This window comes from Miniopterus natalensis, chromosome 1 (genome assembly GCF_054644295.1).
Source record: "Miniopterus natalensis isolate mMinNat1 chromosome 1, mMinNat1.hap1, whole genome shotgun sequence".
Lineage (NCBI taxonomy): Eukaryota > Metazoa > Chordata > Mammalia > Chiroptera > Miniopteridae > Miniopterus > Miniopterus natalensis.
In genome coordinates, this window is record NC_142081.1 from 4,309,523 (window position 1) to 4,331,293 (window position 21,771).

The 21,771-nt window shown below is 53.7% G+C and overlaps 1 protein-coding gene across 3 annotated transcripts in view; it reads right to left on the minus strand.

The window, feature by feature from the left end:
* EVL (Enah/Vasp-like) overlaps positions 1 to 21,771 on the minus strand; it is a 98,737-nt gene that overhangs the window by 19,613 nt on the left and 57,353 nt on the right. For all 3 annotated transcript variants that reach the window (XM_087818269.1, XM_087818262.1, XM_087818273.1), the window contains exon 3: positions 19,877 to 20,054. In XM_087818269.1, coding sequence (XP_087674395.1) covers positions 19,877 to 20,054 — 178 coding nt within the window. The remainder of the gene's footprint in view (positions 1 to 19,876; positions 20,055 to 21,771) is intronic.

Below are 21,771 nucleotides of genomic sequence, written 5' to 3' on the forward strand. Positions count from 1 at the left end.
CTTGGTTGCATAGGCCTGCCATCCATTCTTCTTAAACTGAGAAATGTTGGTCTGTTTTGAGCTCCAAGGGTCCTTAACATAAGGACAGTTCCTCCCTTTGTTTTAGAGGTGGGAGCTCGCGCCTGGGGAGGGGTCTGTCCAGTGGCCCACAGTATCTGCAGCGGACGTGAGACTCCCAGGTCTCCTGGCCTATCCCCTCACTGGCCTGGCTGCCCCTGGCAGAGGCAGGGCGGAGAGACAGGAAGGAGGGTCACTCCCCAAAAACTGTTCAGGCTCCCTTGGGAAAGCCCTGGTGCAGTCACTTGTAGGTGCTTCCTCAGTGAGAGAACCTCAGGGCGGGGTGCTGGGTGGCTCTCCCAGTGTCGAGTCACTTGTAATGATTCCCTAGTGGAGCATCAGAAGCTAGAGTGGAGGCCACTCAGTTCTCCTGTGTCACGAAGTCATATCCAGCCCTGTCTCACTTCCAGGACCCAGGCGAGGGAGTGGGCGGGGACCCAGCTCCTTCTCTTCCACCCCCACATCTCGTTGGTCACCAAGTCTTACTGCTGCTGTGTCAGACCCTGACAGCATCCACGGGCCTCTCTGTCCCCACATGGCTGCCTCAGCACCTCCCTCCTGACTGAGACTTCGGAAGCCCATGTCCTCCCTTCTCCCGTCTGCCTTCCACACTGAGCGCGCAGCCTATGAGCTCAGGAAACACAGGCCTGACCTTTACGGGGTTTGGTCTAAGCTCCACCGACCAAGACTCCAGCCACCCCGTAGCCACTCCTCTGGGACCCACCTCCGCACAGGCGCATGCCTGCCTCCCAGCCTTGTCGCTGTGGACTGCTCCACCCTGTGCCTTCTCCACCTGCCACGTCTCAAGGCCAACTCCATATTCTCATGCTCCTCACCACGCGGCTCTCTAACCATGTCACAGTGACCCGAGGGCACATCTTCGCTACGAGAGTGTGAGCCTCCTGGGGGCGGAGACCACACCTCAAACTCATGGAGTGGAAGGCCAGGCTCATGTCAAACACTTGTTGAACTTTACTGAGCTGAGCTGGGAAAGTCAGAGGGACTCGTGGTCACCAGGCCTGGCAGGACAAAGCACAGGTGAAGGAATGGGCCCGAACTGGTTCGGATGAAAAGAAAACCTAAGAAACGAGCAGCAGAAATCCAAGGCTTAGAAGGGATGGCCCAAATTTATGCTTGTTCAGAGGCGGCTGACTTAGGGAGAGTTAGTTCCCTGGCTACCTAGTTCTGCCTATGCCAGGAGCCCAAGGGCCAGCCTAGGAGAGGGGGCTGCTGAGCCAGGCACCCTCACAAGACATTCTGGTTCCATGTGGCTTCTGGCAGAAGACAAGGCCCGGCTCTGCGCATGGCTGTGTGCGGGCTTTTGGAGTTACCTCCTGTGCTCGTGCCGTGCCCCCTTTGTGTGGTGACTGTATGGTGGACACTCGTTTAAAGATCACACTAACTGCTTGTTCCCACAGGTACTGACCTGGGCAGGCAGCGGGAGCGAGAGGGCTGGGTGGGGGGAGACACTGCCCCCCAGCTGTTAGCTGTGCCCTCCTCGGCAAATCCAGCTGTTGCTCGTCTGTGAAAGGGGATTCCTGATACTAATAGTGATAGTGATACTAATCATGGCACCTCACCAAGCTGCTGTGAGAAGTACACAATGAAAAAAGCACTTGGTAAACCATAAAGCCCTGAAAAAATGTAATTTCTTTTTAAAGCAAATTCTTTGGTTGACCACTGAGTCAAACACTTCTAGCTAATCATGAACCTACTGTACCCTTGCACCCGAATGGGCCCAGGTCACACTTGGCCATGCAGGGAGCCCTCCTCACAGGGACTTTGCCAGTGCTGGTCCATTCCCAGGACATCTGCTGCGCACCTCTACATACTCGGGAGGAGTGAAAGGACCCAGGCAAGCCTAGCAGTCTTTTCTGCCCCAGGGACATAACTGTTTTGTTCTTCAGATTCCCTCCGGTCCACATCGTTCTTGCCTCTGAAATAAATGACGGCCCAGGACAAATGGTCTGAAGATCTCCAACCAACTGTTGAGACCAGAGCAGGTGACACATTCTTACAGCTCTCACCTCATAGCTGGAAATAGTCTGTGCCTGGGCCAGGGACTGTGCCCCATAAGCCTCGAGACAGCAGGTGGGACACAGCAGGCCACCAACGTGGTGGCACGGAAGGGACAGGGAAGATGGAACTCAGGTTTACTGAGCAGTTTACAGAGAAGCACTCATTCAATCCTCACACTCATCTCTATTTGATCCATAAGAAAGCTCTTGGGGAACGTAAGTAGCCAGTGGAACCAGCGTCCATCCCAGAACAGAGGCTCTGAAGGGAATGCCCTCTGCTGACTTCAGGGCACGTGGAGCACATGTTGGACTTTACCTCCAGAGGAAGGAAGAGGGGGGTAGAAGAGATGGGAGAGAAGGAACAGAGAGTCCTACATGGGGATCAGGAAGAGCTAAGCACAAGAACCACCGGGGGGGGGGGGGGGGAGGAGAAGCAGGGAGGTGGGTGCCCTGGTATGCAGGATCCGCTCTGGATGGGCCTGGTGCTCCTTTATTTGCAGAAGCCCGGCCCACCGGCAGCCTCTCAGCACCTAACCTCTGCAAAGTGAGACTGTGGTCTGCCTGACTGCTGCCACCCTGCCTGTCCCTACCCCGGTGCTCTCCACCCATGGAGTGCTTGGACAAGGTGTGTGCAGACAAGTGCCCCTGCGGGAAAAGGTCTGCAGCCCAGGCTCTCGGGGCTGCACAGGTCTGGCGTTTGTGCCGAGGGCAGACATGTGTGATGAGGCTTGACCATGGAGGTGTCCTATGTAGGGCGGTTCTAGCTGTCAGTGTCTTCCCCCCCGTGCGCTGAAACCCAACTCACCAGCACTGTTCCCATGGTCCCTGTCAGGACCCAACAGGTGGTCAGTCTTTCAAGTGGTGGTGTCTGGTGGCTGTGGACGGTGAGGACCGTGCTCCTGCCCCTCCAGTCCTCACCAAGGAAGACAGCCCTGGTCTTCCCACTGCCCCTCACTGCTGTTCCCAGTCCCTCCCCGTTTCTGGCTGGCCTCTTCTGGACTGCTCCAGTTCATACAAATTCCCATAGAGTGGGCTGGGAGCCAGGAGACCCCGTTTTGCTGAAGTTCTGCTACAGTCAAGTGCAGTGGGGAGCCCCTCTGGGCCTCAGTTTCCTGTAAAGTGAGAGGATGGAACCAAGGCCACTGAGTTCCAAATCCCTACAGTCTGAAGGGACAAAGAAGGAAACACACCAGAATGTAACAGCGCCACCTCTGGATTGTGGGATCATTCTCCTCTTTCAGGTTCCAAATTAGGCAAATGAAGGATGCATTCATTACCTTATAATAAAGACACAAATGGCAGAGTCCCCACCAAGAGGACAGGCCCTCTGGGACTCCATCCCTGTGAGTCTGGCTGGTGCAGGTACAGCCTGTGGTGGGCAGATGAGCCAAGCCATTGCTGACACCTTCTCCTGAGACAGACCATCCTTCCGCCTACTCATTAACATTGATGAGGCTCGGGGACACCCGCCCCGCTCCTCTGGGACAGAGGGACAGAGGGACAGCTAGGTTTCGAGTTAGCCTCTACAGGAAAGGCATCCCCTGGGCCTCCTGAAAAGATGGAACCTGAGCTCCCAGGAGTTCCCCAGACAAAGGATCCAGCACCTGCTCAGTGAGGCTTGATGGACTTCCTGGCCAGCACACGACAGCCACCTGGTCTGGGCTGGGCACAGTTCCAAGCCCCTCTGAGCAACCCCCTCCTGCCATCTCCCTGGCTGGCTCCTCTCCTTTCTCCAGAAGGTCCCTCCATTTTGGACTGAGAGAAACACTTGACATTGGGGGGGGGGGGGGGGGGGGGCACGGCAGCCGGTAGACTTCCCAGGCCAATTCCTTAGCATGCCTTTCCTCTCTCGTCTTAAGGTTCCTGCTGCCAAGCAGGTAAGTGTCAGTGTGGGAATGGAGCCTGTGATCTGGCCTATGACTTCAGAGTCACCTCGCCAAGGCCACACAGGAATTGGTGGCAGAGCTCGGACCAGTGCCCAGGATAAATGTCACCCAGCCCAGGGCTCTGTCTACCCCAGCATGCTGTGCCCAGCAGCTGCTCCTGCTCCTGAGCTCAGGTCAGCAGCAGGCAAACCCGACCATCTCCACGCTGAGTGCCGGTTTCGCTGCTTGCTGAAAGTCACCCTGGGTGTTGCCTAGTGCCCCCTTGCCGGTCCTTACTACTGAGCATAGGCTCCCAGTGGCCGATGTGTGGAGCATTCTGATTAATCTGGACCAGCAGAGCCAGCTGATGTGTCACCCACTGCAGCCCTGTAGGAGATCGTCCCCTGGGCCCAACAGTTTCAGTGCAACCCCATGGTGACAGATGGCTACAGCTGCATCTAAGAGGCCAGTGTCTGCATGACCTGCAGGCCTGGGAGGTCAGTGTGCAGAGGCAGAGGCTGTAGTTCAGTGGCGCTAAAGCCCAAGGCCACAGTCAAAAGTGCCTGCGGCCCTGCCCCAGCACCCACATGGTGCGCTAGAGAGAAGGCCTTTCCACGTGACAATGATGGCAGGAGGCCAGTTGTGCCCCCCGAGTGCTAGTGAGCAGCACCCCTCCCAGGTTCCTCCTTGTCCAGAGGGGTCCTGAGGCCCAGATAAAGGGAGGACCACATCCTAAACAGTGGGTGAGCAGCTAGAACCCAGGTCTCCTAGCTTTTAGGCCAGGACACAGCCAGCCAGCCCACTTGGTCCCCCTGAGGCTGTGGTCCTCAGGCCAGTTGGTTTCCTAGTAAAATAGTTTCTCTTTCCTAATAAGGTCACTTCAGGACACCCAACAAACCTTGAAAACAATCTGAAACAGAATCAAGTGCAATAAAAATCTGTCACGTGTGTGACAATGCTCCTGTGCATCAGTTTTTGTGATTAATCTGCTCAACTATCCAAGGCAGGGCCCATAAGACCTATTTTACAGGTGGGGAAACTGAGGCTTAGGAAGGATGAGTAACTTGCCCAAGGCCACATGCGTCTCCAGGAGCCCACATGTCCCGATGCCCAGTCTGCCTGCTGCTGCTTCTGCCCACCCCTCCTGTGAGGCCTCAGTGCAAACAGCATCCAAGCCCTCTGACAGGTCAACGGCAGGTGCTTGGCCTCAAGAGCTAGAGCGCACCACCCATCCCACCCCCCCACCCCCAGCAGCTGGGGCGGAATGAGGTCCTGGGGAGCAGGAAGGAGAGGGAGAGCCCGTCACCTACAGTTCACTCTGCAAAGCACGGTGCAGTCGCAGTGGCAGAAGCAGAAGCAGTGGAAGGTCCACTCCCTGCTGACCATTACGGGCAGGCCCCTGGGCGCAGTCCGGGAGGCGCGCTCCTCGCATCCTGCCACTTACCTCTCCTTCCTCAGCTGCCTGGCTCCTGCAGTGGGAAACCGATCCGCGGGCGCCCGTCAGATGGGCTTCACGCTTCAATGTTTAATGCGGCTTCCCAGCTAACCTATCAGAACCCTCTTGCCTACCTGACTCCAGAGAGCACTGGGGGCCCAGGGAGGGTCTGCCAGAGGATACCTACTGCCACTGCTCTCCTCCTGTCCCCTGTGGGCGATGGGCTGAGACAGGGTGGGTGCAGAGCCAGAAGGGAACAGGTGACCTGCCAAAGAAAGAACCCTGGGCACTGTTCATCTTGGCCACCCGTTCCGCCCAGGCATCCCTGTGCTGTTCCTTGGTGTTCCTTTCCTCAGCATCATGCTGCTCTCTTACCCTGCTCTTGCTAGTTTTTTTTTTTACCAGCCTGACCAGCTCCAAGGCCGGCAGGAAATGGACCCTTCAACTTGCCAGCAAGCTTACTGTCACCACACCTGTGGATGCAGAGGCCGGCACAGTGGTCATTCCTTCTGCGGGAAGCTCAGTTGCACGGCCTTAACAGGCAAACCTGCAGGACCCACAGGAGTTACTTAGGGCCCAGGCTGGACCTCTGCCCCATGGAGCACTCTCTGTCCTCTCCTGTCCACCTGTTCTGCCGCAGCATCCTGCTCCTTCGTGTCCCAAGGATTGTGCTCACTGCCCACACTGGAGCTGCTGTTTACTCCCCTGAACTGTGGGCCTTGAGGGCGAAGTCCACGCCTGACCCTCCTCTGGACCCCAGCACCCTGCTCAGGGCCTGGCACAAAGTGCACAGAGAAAAGCTGTGGGACACGCCCAAACTCGGCATCACCCCCAGCTCTGTCAGAAACCCAAGTCAGTACCTTTTCACAAAAGCAATGGCTGCTTTGTAGTCCTGCTGTGGTTTCTCCTGCTCTCCGCCCTCTACCTGTCCCCAGGAGATGCTGTTTCTCCCACAAGCTGTCAGGTCACCTTCTCTGTTCTGCCTAGATCCCTGACCCATGCTCTCTTACTGGGAGGCCTTCCAACAGCACGCAGCTGGTCTCTGCCTCAGTCTTGTGACTCTGAGCCCATGCTCTCACACGGAACACCAGAAAGCACAGTGCCTCCATGCTGCTCCCCAGCCAGGAAGCTAGTGGTTCCCCCGGAAACCCTTACTTTAGGACCTGAGGCCCCCTACATGCTGACTTGCCTGACCCAGCCCCCAGCCCCTCTGTCCCTACTAGTAACCTGCTTGGGCTAGTCTCCCTTACAGTCATCTCTTGTGGATACCAACTGTTCCCTCTTCACCTCCCTGGACTAAAATGCAAAAGTGCAAAATATGCAGAAATGTGTAAGGTACAAGACCGGACTTCAAAGGAATTTGGAGACTCCCTACTTGCTGCCTGGGAAGGGCATCTGAGGCTGGCACTTCCTCTCCCTGACTCGGGGCTCACACAGGTCCTGCCTGTCCAAATCCTTTCCCAGACAATCAGCACATTGACTCTAGTAGGTTTTGCGCCCTGGGCAGCTGGTCACTTTCCCCGCAGGGCTGCGCCGGGGAGGAAGCATCAGGTACTGGCAGCAGCAGCGCTCACCATTTACTGACTGCTCACCAGGCTTCAGGCGCTGTTCTGAGCAGCTGTTCTGAGCACGTGGACTTGAAGCCACTTAGAGCTACACTGAGTCCTGGCTCTGTCAGTTACTCTTTGACCTTGGGCACGTTGCTGAACCTCTTTAACTCTGTTTTCCTGTCTGAAAATTAACAAAAGCACCACCTGTCTTGGCATGTGGGTCGATGACACAGTGATTAGCCCAGAATAGACACAGCGCAACTCAACGACGCCTGTCTCTCTCCCCGTTAGGTAGTTCTAAGTGATCAGCACTTTAAAGTAAATACTATCTACTAAATTCTCATCACACATCCCATGAAGGGGCCAGGAGTGGTGTTATCATTATCCACCGGGCCACGGATGCCCTGAGAGATGAAAAACTTGCCTGCATCAAATTAGTGACTGTTGGAACCAGAACCAGCCCCTGCAGCCTCCAATCAATCCCACGCTGTCAACATTAGCTTCCTCTGACTCTTCAGAGGCCACCTCTACAATGGGCTCTGTTGTGAAAACTGCCCAAAGGAGAGGCCTCAGGAGCAGTATCCGGTGGTCAGAAATCCAACTCAAGACCTGCCCGGCATCAACGGACCACTTCTGCTTCCAAGAGCAGTACAGGTGTATGTTAGGAAAAGGCCACTGGGGAAACTGAAGGTGAAGTTGTAACCAAGCCTAGGATGGGGGCTCAGCAGATCCCCGTGTTAATTCTCCATCACTTCTGACCAGGGGAGCCGTGCTGGATGAGATCACAGACTTTCCTGCCCTCCCAGGTGGGTAGCGCCCACCCTACCAGGGCTCAGACCTAGTGAGCTGCCCCAACTCTAGCTGCTGGACACCGCAGGAGGATAGTAAGGACATTTCAACATCGGTGTTTGCAAAAAGGAGTCAGGAGGAATGAGTGCTATGGAGATCAGGCAGCTAGAGGATCTGAACCCCGGTTCTGCTGGAGCCCGACGTTCCAAGCCAGTTTCTCCATCTCTAAGATGAGAGTCTCGGCTGATACGACCCCTAAGACCCTTTTTCACACCACAAGCCTATGAATTTGTTAATGAAACGTATTTGTTTCTTTAACAAGTACTTATTTCCAATTTTTTACTCAGATGGAGGGAAGCAATGCAGGGAAGTTATTCCCAGGCCAGATCTGAGACGCCCTGTAAAGTATGCTGGCCACTACTGCCTCTGATGCAGAGGCCAGTCTACTCCTGCCCTCTGCTTCTGAGCTAGAACGGCCCTTCCACCTCGGGGTGGGCACCCCAACAGCGTGGCATGCTCTGGGGGTATGTGGAGAAACAGGGAGAGCACTGACCATCTCTCTAGGGGGAGAGTTCTACTGAATGGCAGATAAGTCAGAACGGAAATATTCATAGGGCAGGGAATAAAATCTGCATGAGTTTTCACAAGACTTCAAGGGCTCTGGAGACCGGGGTCACTTTAGGTCCCACACACAGCAAACAGGGTACAGGCAGGCCACTCGACACACTCTGGGCAGAGCCCTAGGTGAGCATACTCAACTGCGGCTGCTCTCCAGTGGGCTGCCTGCCTTTTCCTGACACGTCTGTTCCTTCCCTGACTTCCTCTGGTGCTCCCCGCCTGTGATGCGGCATGTTCCACCTCTGCCTGCTCAGGGGCCTCCTGGAGCCCCTCTGCGATGTGCTCAGGGACAGTGCCCCCTCCAAGCCCTGCCTTTTACTAGCTGGGAAGGTGTTTGTCTACTGCTTGTCTACTGTGACAGTGAACAAAAAAGAATTTCCCTATATGCAGGCTTCATGGCACCATGTCCAATTCTCAAACCAATCTGACAGGCTGTATCGCTCCACAAAATGGATCAGAAGACGGAGTCTCAGAGGCATGAATCACCCGTCTGACCGGCAGTAAAGCCAGGTCTGCAGGAACTCTTCCAATGATATCTTTCTGCCACCCAAACAGGGCATGGTGTTTCTCTGAAGTGGGAGCAGGCAAGGGTGCCACCCACGCACAGTGCAGGCCATTGCTGACTCTGTTTAGGAAGAAGTCGTGGCTGTAGGACATGGCTGGGTGGGGAGGAAGGGCGTCGAAAAGTGGCAGGGAGGACCCATGCTCTAAGCCCTGGCAGGAGCCACAGTTCTGGGGCAGGGACACCAGGCTATGGAGGCCTGAGGCCTTGCGGGCTCCTTCCTCACAGGTCCAGGGGGAAAGTCCAGGCCCTAGAATATTACACTCAAGGCTGCACTTCAATACCTATTCCTGCCTGCTGCTGAAACTTCACCCATCCTCTATGCCACCCAGGATGGGCAGTGCCCTGTGAATGGTGACAGGCTCAGACAGCCTCTGTGCCTCTGTGTGCGGCTGCCCCGTGGACTCCTCCTCTGTCTTCTCCAACTACCAAATTTCTCCCCATCCTGTAACCCAGCTTGGGCATGCCCGGCCCAGAGGCTTTCCTGACAGCCCTGCTGCCAGGCTCCTCCTAGGCCCCCACAGGCCCTGTCCTCCCTCGTCACAGCGCCTGTCACACTGTCCTTCAAGTCTCTTCCTCGCCTGACTGTGCTCTGTGAATGCAGGAACCATGTCCCTGTGGGCTGGTGCCCAGCCCCAAGCAGACGCTCAGTCAAGGTGCTCATTCACCCATCACACAGGGACCACCGAGAGAGGCATAGGGACACTGCTGTGGACACTGCTCCCTGGACTCAGGTTCTGGAGGAGATGAGGAAGAATACATGTGGGGAAGAGACCTGGAGTGGCAGGTATGCGGGTCTGACCTCTCCGATTAGGTGACAAGTGAGCAGAGGAAAGAGCATCCTAGTCAGAAGGGACACTGGGTGTGCAGGCCCCGAGCCAGGGGCCTGCATGGCTGGTGTGGCTGGAAGTGGGTGAGGCAGAGTGGGGAGGACATGAGTCAGGAAGCAGTCAGGGCCAGGTAGGTCCCCCAGGCCTTGGTGAGGATGTGGATGTGACGCTGCTCCAACCAATGGAGCCCCCAGCCGGAGCAGACCCGCTCCTCTTTTCAAGGAGCAGGGAACTAGCCCTGGGTGTCACTGCCTCTTCCCTCACCAGCTGTGACTCTGGCCCTGTGGAAGGGTGAGGTCCTGGGACACTGTCTCGGGACTGGGTGCTCCAGCAACAGCCTGACTTCTTATGGTGCTGACCGCTTAGAAAGCCGTCCCATCTATTCCAGCACCTCAGCCTCACACCTTTGTGGGTGCTTAGTAAGTCCAGTTTAAAGATGAGGAGACTAAGGCTCGCTCGGGTGGTGAAATGCTTGCTCAAGTCTTCACAGAGCTATGCTTACAGCCGGGAGCACCCTGGCACCTGCCCCCGGAGTCTGTGTCATCCTGTCAGTCACCTGTACTGCCCACAGCTGCTCATCATGCCCAGCCCGTCGCGCAGTAGGCTGGCCGGGTGAGGCGCGTTCCCTCAGGGACCATTCGTATCTCGGGCCCTGACTGGGCGTGGTGTCCAGGCCGCTCTACAGAAAACTGGAAGCCCCGGAGACACCTTCCACTTAGTGCCAGGGAGCCAATCCTGCCAATCACGGCCGGTAGAGGGGCCTTCTCCAGGACGGAAGTGCAAGCAGCTGGTATTCTTTCCAGGAAGGTAACACGGCAGCAGGATGCTCAGAAGTTAGGGGTCTCCAGGAGGGACGCAGAGTCCATCAATGTGCAGAGGGAGACCCCCAAGGGTCAGACAGAGCCTCTCCTGGGACCTTTCCAAGCCACCAAGATCTGCTTGTACCACCGGAATCCTCCTTACGATCGGTCCTCCCCGCCTGCCCTCAGTCCTGCAGGCCTGGGACAGGCCCCGCTTCCCTCACCATCTCAGGCCCCGCAGCCCGCCATCCTGTATCCCAAACCATGGGCTGCTGGCACCACCTCAGGAGCTGATATGGTTAACTTTCAAATACTAATACAAGGAGTAACTTCAAATAGCTACAGTAATTTACAGGTGACAAAGAACTATCACAAACACCATCTCCTGCCATCCTCACAACAACCCTGTGAGGTAGGTATGACTAACCCATTGCACAAATGGGGAAATGGAGTCTCAGGAAGGCAGTGACTTGTCTGAGGGCAAACCCTTGACCAAGCTGTACCTGAACTGAGGTCTGAGTCCATGTCTGATGCACGTACCTCAGAGCCAGCTGCAGCTGCAGGTCCGCGAACACAAGGCTGCTGGCTGGGGCGGGCGTGCTCCTTTGTCAGGGGTGGTGCGATGCCAGTTGGGCCAAGGTGACGGGTGCGATTTCTGTGTGAGACAATTCCATTTGCCATGTCCCTCAATCACAGATAGCACCCCTCACCTCATGCCCAGGTTCACAGGCTTGCGACTGGTGCTGCTTCAGGACTGTCGCCTTGGTCTGCAGAGGATGGGGTGACGAAAGGAAGCTCCAGGCGTGCGAACACATGAAATGGACACGGGAACAAACAGCGAGCCCCCCTCACCAAACACCCAGGATGTGACAGCCTTTCTTCAGGGCGCCTGCCCTCGAGGGGTTCACAGTCTAAAAAGCAAACCACGAGTCCCAACCCACTGGACGCCAGTGTTGGGAGTGAGGGCAGGCAGGAAGGGTACCCGGAGCGGGGAGCACAGCACCCAGGATGGGGATCTTGGCCTGCCTGTGTGGTTTGGCACAGGGCAGGGGGAGGACTGATGTGAGGCCGGAGCCAGGCCATGAAGGGCCTGATGGGAACTACCTTGGTTCTTTACAAAGGTCACATCAGAAGTGCGAGCAGAGAAGGCAGTGTGAAGGGGGGAAAAGAGGATGATCAGTTAGGGTCCTGCTCCAACCCTTCGGGGGGAGCCAATGAGTATATGGGATTGAGGTGGTGTAGCCCCAGTACAGGGCTGGGCCTGGCCTCAGAGCCCTGAGACCCGGCAAGCCTGGGGTCTTGGTTTGCTCACCTGCCTGGCATGGGTGCAGCAAAAGCCCACAGGCTAGACCAAGTGCTGGTTCCTGAAGGACCTGAGGCCTGACTGGACTCACATGCTGGACAAAAGGACCACCCAGTGGTGTGAATCATAATGATGGAAGCACAGGTAAAGCACGTGGGGTGCAGGGAGGGGCTCCTGTCATGTAGCTGGAAAGGCTTCACCTAGGAGCAAGTTCTGAGAGCAGGAGTGGGGGGGCATGAAGGTGTGGGGCGACCTGAGAGGGGATGGTGGGGGGGGCATTCTTCAAAGTGGCCCTGTGCCCCGTGAGACTTGGCCAAGAGGCGAATGAGGGCCTGCCGGACCCCACAGGGCTGCGCCAGCCCCAGCCCCAGCCCCAGCCCCAGCCCCAGCCCCAGCCCCAGCCCCAGCCCGCCTGGCTCTCAGGAAGTGGCCACTAGAGGGAAGTCAGGAGCAGAGGAGTGGTGCTGGGCCTGCTCCCTGTCAGGGTGACAGCCCAGGACTCCTTTGTCTTTAGGAGAAAAAGGCAGCCAAATTTCAAGAAAGGCTTACAGGAAGCAAACTCAGCATGACTCTGAGCCTCTGAGGGGACCAAGGTGAGGAACTAGGTGTCTGGGCAGGAGTCCTGCCTGGGCGTGGGTTATGGGGACACTGGAAAAGGTGGGAAAACATCTTCCACCCCACCCAGGACAGTCACATCTTGAAACATACTGATGACATTATGACAAGCAAACCATGCGAGAACCGCTGCACTGTTCAACTCCAGGCTGCTGGAAATAAACACATCACTGGGTGTTTTCAGTCACCCAAGTGACTCCGCTAAGCCACCAAGTGTTCCTTCTGTTTTTTTTCTCAGAGCCCAATGGGTAACATGAAGTGAAACAATTCTGGCTGCACTAGGGCATGGACCCTTGGACTCCTCAAAATGACCAGTTTGAAATTCACTGCATTCACCCCAAAGCTGGAAATGAAGGTGCCTTTGTACTGCTTCTGCTCCTGCCCTGCCCAGCCCCCCACACTAGCTTTAGCACCCCGAGGCTCCCACAACTAATCGCGTGCATGCCTGGCTAAGGTCTCAGAAGGAAATCCACGTCCCGCAATGAGCTTGCATACATGAGGTATTAACTGGCCGAGGCTGCCCTGCCATCAGCACTATGGTTTGCTGCACACCTATGGCATCATTTGAGATAAACATCATGATGTCATTTTAAAGACAGGAAACTGAGGCTTGGAGAGAGTCCTGCCCAGGATCAGCCAGCCTATCTGCAACAGCCAGGTGGCTCTGACTCCGACCCTGTGAGTGAACTTCGTGCTACTGTCCAGCGGCCAGTGCTGCTCAGAAGTCCAGGCGCTGGGACATGTACTCCAGCACCTCCTGCCCTCCAGCCCTGGGTACCATGGGCCTACGAGATGTGTCCATGGGCCCAGGCCCCAGTGCTCTGAGCTGACAGCCTATTGTATGCTGTGGAGGGGCTCTAGGGCCTTTTCTCCACTCTCCCCAACACACTCAGGCTTGGTCACAACCTGAAATGTGCCAGCTCCCGTCACTCCCAGTCACCTCCCGGGAGTATCTATGACAGTGATGATTGGGGTCTGCTGGATCTTCTGATCTGGAAAGCGTTCCGTGGGGTGTAGTGGGAGCTCTGCCCTCCTGGAACAATGGAGATGGTTCTACCACCAGAGCAGGAAGTTTTCAGAGAACTCAAGTAGTTTCAGAGAAGACTACTGGATCTGGGAGCAAAGCTGGGCAGGGCAAGGCAGCTGAAGGAAACCAGCTGTACTTATAGAACACCAACAAGGTGCTTCATACAGGTATTGTCAGGTAACCCTCCAACCATCAATATGTGATCCTACACACACTTTACACACAAAGTGACTTGCTCAGGGCCACAATGCTTGTAAGTGGTAGAGCAGGAATTTCCCCACATGTGGAGAGTGGAGCACCCAGAGGTACAAATGCTTAAGTCTTTCCCCCACACCTTGCCCATGCATCTTGAGTTATATCCTTTACAACAAACCAGTGATCTAGTAAGTAAAATGCCTTTCTGAGCTCTGTGAACCACTCTAGTAAATCAACTGAACCCCAGGAGGGGGTCGCGGGAACCTCCGGTTTACAGCGTGGTGGTCAGAAGCACAGGGGAAGCCTGGATCTGTGACTGGCATCTGAAGTAAGCGGGGTGGAGGGGAGGGGCAGTCTGTGAGACTGAGCCCTCAACCTCAGGAAACCCACACTCTGGTTTCAAAAGTGAGGTGAGGAGGGCAGAGGGAACCTGGGAGGAGGGAGGCACCCTTAGCATCATGTTGCTTCTCTGAGTCTGGATGGAGGAGGAACGGTGTTCTTACCCCAGCATCTCTTACAGATGGGGCCACGCCGGAACCCCTCTCAGGCTCTGTGTTCCCGACTGTGAGACAGGCAGACACGGTGTATCTACCTACCCGGCTCTGTCACATGATGTTCAAATGAGATCACAGATGTGACGCTAGAAGGGACCAGTCTGATTGTCACAGAACCTCCAGTCCATCCTTCCAGACACAATGACCCCCTTGCATGACAAACATTTTGGAATGCTCCCTGCATTATCTGGAAGTGAAATTCATGGGTTATATAACCTACATACATAAATTAGAAGAGCTATTGCCTTGCGTGCACTGTGCAGGTGAGATAAGGACGACTCTGTAATAACCTACAGTGCACATGCCACAGCTCAGGCACCAGGAGACAGGGTGCACCTGCTCACGGGACACTGAGGCTGCAACATTGCACCTGTCACAGGCGCACATGCTCGCAGGACGCCACAGCTGCAACACTGCACATGTCACAGGCGCACCTGTTCGCAGGACGCCAAGGCTGCAGAGACTCGGTAAAGGGAGTTGTGTGGATGATGACAAACCTCACGAGCAATAACGCTTCCAAAGCAGAAAACAATTTCCTTTTGAAGTACATGGTAGTTGCATTCCCAGATTTAGCACATATTAAAAAAACAAGGGAAATGCTTTTCTTAAAACAGAGTTCCGCTCTGGCTCAGGTAATTAAGTCTTTCTCCTCCATGTGCTGGGGGGATATGCAAAACAAGACTTCACGGTGCACATTGCCCAGCACACTTCAGAATATCCAGCACCCCTCTGTCCCTGGTGGACATCCCCATGCCGTACCTGCTAAGAACTTCCTGTCTAGTGCAGCCCCAGTGCCTACCAGGAGGTAAAACGTGCTTGAAGCCATGTGTGGAGTGGCTAATGGGCCGAGAACCCGACTCCTGACCTCCAGGCTGGGCTCTTCCCACCGACTTGAATGAACACCCGGAGGGCTGAACTGCCCCGGAGATTTCAGTCACTGGCAGGGAAGTCATGCACCTCAGTTGCTGGGACTTGGCCAAGCCACCACTGCCCCTCATACCTATGCTATGCTGTCTGCCTCGGAAGCCTTCCTTACCTGTTAGCTCCTCATACTCTCATTTTGAGGCAGACAATACCCCATCTTACAGATGAAGAAAATGAGACCCAGACAGTGGCAGTGATTTCCCCAGGCCACGTGTGCCCACCAGCATCGGGTCTGGTAACTCCCTCACCGAGGCCTCTTCCCAACCTGCAGATGCAGCTCACCCGAGCAAATGGGAAGGGCTATGACTGGACCCCCACCTGGTCAGGGCCCTGGAGGACAGGTGGACAACACAGACACCACTTTACAGCAGCTCAGAGGAAGGGAGGAGTGTCTGTATCTGTCACTTAGCCTGAAACACACCCCATGGTGCCAGACCGCCTCCATGCGTTTGCCAAGGGAAATAGGAGATCCTTTGACATCAGAAGACGCACAGACTCTGGAGTGGGAAATCACACAGGTGTCACTAAAGGTGTGAGAAGTCTGCATTCCTCCATGCTCTACTGCACTTAAACTACTGCTGAAAATAAGGGAAAAATGAGATTGCTATTAATGTCTGCAAAATGTTCACCCACACTAGTACACCAAAATGCAGATTAAAATGATGTGTTTTCCCTTCTCTTATGTTTACCAGGGTTGACTAGAGTACTCACGCCTGGTGCTGGGGAAGGCTCAGCAGAGCATAAGCCAGTACACTCATTCCAGAAGGCATCTGGGCAAGGTATATGATAACCTTAAAATGTATACATTGTTTGACTCAGAAATATGCCCAAGGATAACTGGACAAGTGTGCAAAGATGAACGTACAAAATATAAAGCGTACATTCAAATACACATATAAACATACAAGAGAGCCCTCTATTCCATGAATGTAACAGTGAAAATCTACACGTTTAAAAGCAGAAGACTGGTTACCTTATAGTATCTCTTTATACAACAGTCAACACCATTCTCTGGCCACTTAAATGGTGTGGTGACCTGCTTTCCTGGACACAAAAAAAACATTCATACCTTAGTGCTGAGGAAAGCAGGTTAGAAGACCGTATGTAGAGCCTGTTTCTGGGAAACAGCTCTTCATTCACATAACACATGTGTCTGGGAGGATATGAAGTGTTACTAGCTATCTCTGGGTTATAGGAGTGGAAGTACTTCTGTTTGTCTGTCTGTGTTTCTTGTTTTTCAATAACAAAAGAGGGTGCCTCACTCCATGACCACGGATGACGTGGGAGCCTGCCTCCTTCATGTGCAGGGTACAGGGCATCTGCTGCTCCAGGTTCTTCACAGTCTTACCTGCTCCTAGCTATGGTCACAGTGACAACATCAGAAAATCAGATCTTAAGGGTCAAATGCCTGTCTCTGCCATGTGGAAGTTAGGCAGCAAAACATTCCTGTGTGCCCACTCTCTCTCTAGACTGTGCTGGGAATCTTGGCCCGACAGTGGCTTCACTAGGCTGAGAGGCAGAGAGGAACAACGATAGACACATATCACAGCCTCCACCTGTCCTCAGCAGGCAGATGCACTACCTGTGTGAGTTCTGGGCTTGAATTCCCACTAATTCTCTGGCTGTGGAATTGCAGGGAAGTCACTTCCCTCTCTGAGTCCTGGCTTCCTAACCTAGTGGTGTTACTTGGGGACTTGTCTCCAGGGTTGTGGGGAGGCTCAGGTAAGAGAAGGGGGAGGGAAAGCTGTTCAGCACTAAGTCTCCGCACCTGTGACTGTCTGAGTTGCTTTCAGGTTCGTATCTCAGCGTCTCATGTCTGGCAGGTTCAGAAACCCGGAGGTGGCCACAGTAGTGTCTGCCCCCACACGAGGATGAAGACATGGGAATGCTGAGCAAGACCCAGCCCATGGAGACACTGAGCTTAGAAAAGACCATGACCCGAAGGCTCAAGCCCCCAGAGCCCTGGAACCTTCTCCACACCTTTGTAAGAGGGACTCAGGACCATACTTCACATAAGAACATGGAAGCTCACAGAAGATAACCACATTTAACAAGACCAAAATGGGAAGAACCAATGTAATTTGTGCCCTTAGGACACACTGGGCACTATTCGCCAAGTGCTTTGTAACATTTCAAATCTAACCTTCACAACAACCCTAGGGAGTGGGGTTAACGAGCCCAAGGCCACAGGTGGCAGAGGCTGAATATAAGATCCAGCTGCCCCCAAACAAATGCTTTTCCCACTACAGCAGACTGCCTTCCACCAAAGGAGGGAAGGGGGCACTTTCTTGCTGGGGGACTTAACAGAAAATGTCACAATGAGTTGGCAGCAGGGCTGTGTGCAGCAGCTGGTGGGGCAGAGGCTGCCTGTGCCAGTTCAGCACTGAAGGCTGAACCACAACAGCAGGGAGGCTGGATCAGCGTGCACAGCTGCACCAGGGAGTCGCACCTGCAGTGACAGGAACCAACCACAGAGATGCAGTGTTGAGTGGAAGAAACTGCATAGAGTGCACACGCAGTGAAGTTCAAACACCTGCAAAACCGTGTGCCACAGACTCAACATGTGGTTGTCCTGGTGCACATGTGTAGAAGCCCCCAGCTGCCACCTCAGACCTGTGCACCCACCATCCACAGGCTCTGCTCCGGTGAAGGAAAAGCATAGCTCTCAGTGGGCCCAGGGCCCCTCCACCAGAGCCTGCCCACCCGCAGAGGCAGACCAGCCACGGACAATGGGCCCAGACAGGCACCCGCTACTCAGGACGCAATTGTGCAACTAGGCCACTCACACTGACCACACACCCCAAACCAGCTGGTGACCCCACCCCACCCCACCCAAGACATCCCTTCAACCAGTGGAGGAGGTCTGGGCCCCAAATCCGAGGTCCTGACACGGGTAAGTTAGTTCTTTCTAAAGGGTCACAGGTTTCCTAGTGGACACGAGGTGTGTTAACCATTTCCCTGTGACTGGAGAGTTTAATAAAGTGACTAGACGTTTTATTTCGTTTAAGTGGTCGCTTTGAGAGTTAGTTGTCCAATTTGATTAAAACGTTTTCCTTGTGTTTTGCCCTCAGCGCACCCAGGTGTACAGATGAAGCAAAACTGAGCTCTTGCATCTCGGGGCAGGTGACGGAGGTCAAGTCGGAACTGGAAACCCAGCTCACTTTACGGCGAGGCTCACGGCTCTTGGGTTGAAAAAGTTTAATGGATATTTATATGCCTACAATGTTTCAGGCCCTGTGCTAGTCACTCCACGTGCTGTGGGTGAGCAGCTTTCCTACCACACACCCCAAGTTCACAGCAGACAATCCACACACCTTGGAGCCAGTCCATGGAGGGAGAGCCCTCTGTAAGCACCTGTTCTGTGTGTGACCTGTGGGAAGCATACTCAAAACAAGCCCTTTATTTACTTAAAAACCTTCCGTAGGGTTTAAACTGGATCACACAGCTGCAGTACATGAAGACAAGAGATGTTGAAAAGCTGCCTCCCCCCTGGTTCTAAGTACCACGTCTCCCCACTTCCTACCCCAGCAACAGCAGTGACAGAAACAATACCCACAATACTAACATGGGGGGTCGATATGTACCAGGTAGCTAAATATTTTACATTCTAGCTTATAAAAATAACCCCATGCCACCCCCCATTTCATAGATAAGGAAATGAAGCTGAGAGGAATGCCGTCCCTTGTCCCAGAGCCCCTCAGCAGAACCAGGACTCATGCCCAGCAGTGGTCCACAGGCTGTTTTTAAACTACCAGGCTCCCCAAGATCCTAGCCAAGTGCAGGACCGTACTCGTGGCCACTGAGTCACCCACGCCCTGGAAAGCCCACACCCTCCCTCTGCTAACGCTGCAAATTTCCAAAAAAAGCCACACGTACTTTTGCTCACTGCTCTAACGGCCCTGCTTATGAACTTTTGCTAGCAACCCTCTCCCTTCCCACTGTCTGCACCAAGTACCAAGAGCACCCAAGTCTTCCAGGTCTGTGGGCCTTTCACTATGAGTCCCCCCAATTTCTGGCTTCCTTCCCAGCCCCTGCCCTAGTGCACCCTGGGCCTCAGGAGCACCACAGTGTCCTCTTCCCACACACGCCGAACTTCTATGCGCAGGTGCCTTTTATGTGCTGCTCCCTCTGCCCGTGGCCCACCCTGACCTCTGCCTTGTGACCTCCTTCCCCTTCAAATGTCACCACCCGTCGAAGCCTCCCTGGCAGCCCAGATAGGCAGTTACTTGCCTCCCTTCCTGTGTTCCCCAAGGACCCTGCTCACACCTTATCAGAGCACTTAGCCCAGGACAGTGTAATTAGTGCAACTGGCAGGTTATTACTCATCTATTCATTTCTTGTATATTCTACCTATCAGGTTCTTACACTTGGTCAATACTTAGTAAAAGTTTGTTAGGCTTAAGTAACTGAATTCAAGAATACATGGCTGCTCGATCCCTCCCACCTCTGCTGAATATGTGATCTAGGACCTAGGAGCAGGTGACCAATGTGACACAGACCTGGACGTATCCTCTAGGAACACATCAGAGCAGGTCTGTACCTCACCAATGGCAAGAGATGTCAACACCACTCCCTCCTCCTGCAAACTGCTAATCTCCCTTTAAACCTAGATAGGCAGGAGTCCCTATGATAGCCCCTATAATGCCAGCTCAGCACAGTCGGGGAGCCAGAGCTGTGGGGGGCTTAGGAGGACCAGAGAGGAGCTCGGTGCAGCCAGGGCAGAGCCCTGCTTACCTCCTTCCTGGGAATTCATGATGTTGAGAGCGAATAGCATGGCGTTGGAGAATGTGGTCGCCTCCTCCTTACTGGCGAAGTTCAAGCCGTAGACCTGGCGGGCGTCTCGCCACTGGTGGAAGGTTGGTGTCGCCTGATTGTACTTCAGCCCTTTCACAAGTGAGTAATTAATCACAACCTGGAGAGAGAGACATGTGTAAATAAGTAAAAGGTAAGTGAGCTGGAGGGAGCTGCTATGGGGCATGGATATCGTGTCCCCTGGGGCTACCAGAGGACAGGAAGATGGGTGGGGTCACAAGGGGAGCATGTGCCCAGGTAGTTTTTCCACATGGTCTTTAGAGCAGCGATGGTTTAAAAACCAGTTATGTCATTTAACTATAATGCTTTGTAGTCACAGCCTCCAGATGAGAGACCTGAGCTGGGAGTCGTGTTTCTTGGGTTCCGGTCCTGGCCCTGCCTCCAAGCCATGTCACCCAAGGTGGTCACTGCACCTCTGGGGCTCAGTTTCTCCAACAATAAAACGGGGATAATAATCCTGGCTCTACTGACCTCATGGGGTTACTGCAAAGGTCACATTGTGACACCTATCTTATCTAGACTTCTAGACACAGAGATCCCAAGGGTAAATCTTTTCAAATTCTTACTTATGCCTCCCAGGACCCTGTGCATAGTGTTGAGTACTTGGAATACATTAATAAATGGGTTAGTAGTTGAAAGGATCACTTGGAAAAGTTAAAATGGGCCACACCAGTGTAGATCATTATTAATATCTTTATTATTGGTCAACTGAGAGATATCACCTGACTGCCAGGCTCAAGGCCAGGCCCAGCAGGGAAAGCCACAGAGAAGAGCAGACAGAATCGAGACATTCAGGTGCTTACAAGTAGGCAGGGATTCCACATCAGCCTCACTGACCTCTAAACTCCGCCCCTTCAAACATTTATCAGAATTATTTAGCAAGTAGGGCTCACCGACAGCATGGCAGGCCTACAGCCATTATTCTATGTCCCTGTACCCACTGCTCATGTTTCTGACCATGTTTCTAACTATCATCACCATCAGTTACTTTCACCTATTCCTGAACTACATAGACATGGATTCTTACGTATATACTCTTGTTTCTTTCACTCAGCATAATGTCTATGAGATTCATCCGTGTTATTACATTTACAAGTATTTAATTTTTTGATTGCTACGTAGTATTTCCTTTCTTTTTTTTTAGAGCGAGGAAAGGAGAGGGGGAGAGAGAGAGAGAAACATCAATGTGAGAGAGTAACATTGATCAATTGCCTCACACACACACCCTGGCTGGAGTTGAACCCACAACTTGGGTATGTGCCTGGCCAGAAATCGAACCCATGACCTTTTATTGCCCTTAACCACTGAGCAACACCGGCCAGGGCTCATTCCATCTTTTTATTTTTATTTTTTAAATATACCTTTATTGATTTCAGAGACAGGAAGTGAGAGGGAGAGAAAGAGAGAAACATCAATGATGAGAGAGTAGTCACTGATTGCCCCCTGCATGCCTCCAACTGGGGATGGAACCACGATCTCCTGGATCCTAGAATGATGCTCAACCTCTGAGGGACGCCCGGCTGGGCTCATTCCATCTTTTGATATACCACAAATAACTAATCCATTCTCCTGTCCATAGACATTTGTGCAGTTTCTACCTGTTTATTATTATGAATAAAACTATGAGTATTTTCATACATATTTTTCAGTGGGCACAGGTGTGTGCTGAGTTTTGGTATGGTCTGTCTAACCATTTTTCGGAGAGGATCTATCATCAGCTTACACTTCCAGCTGACATCAGCATCATGCCAGAGTGGGAAGAACCCTTTATAGCTCCCCTTAACTTTACAAGTCAAAGATATGGAATCCAATAAAGG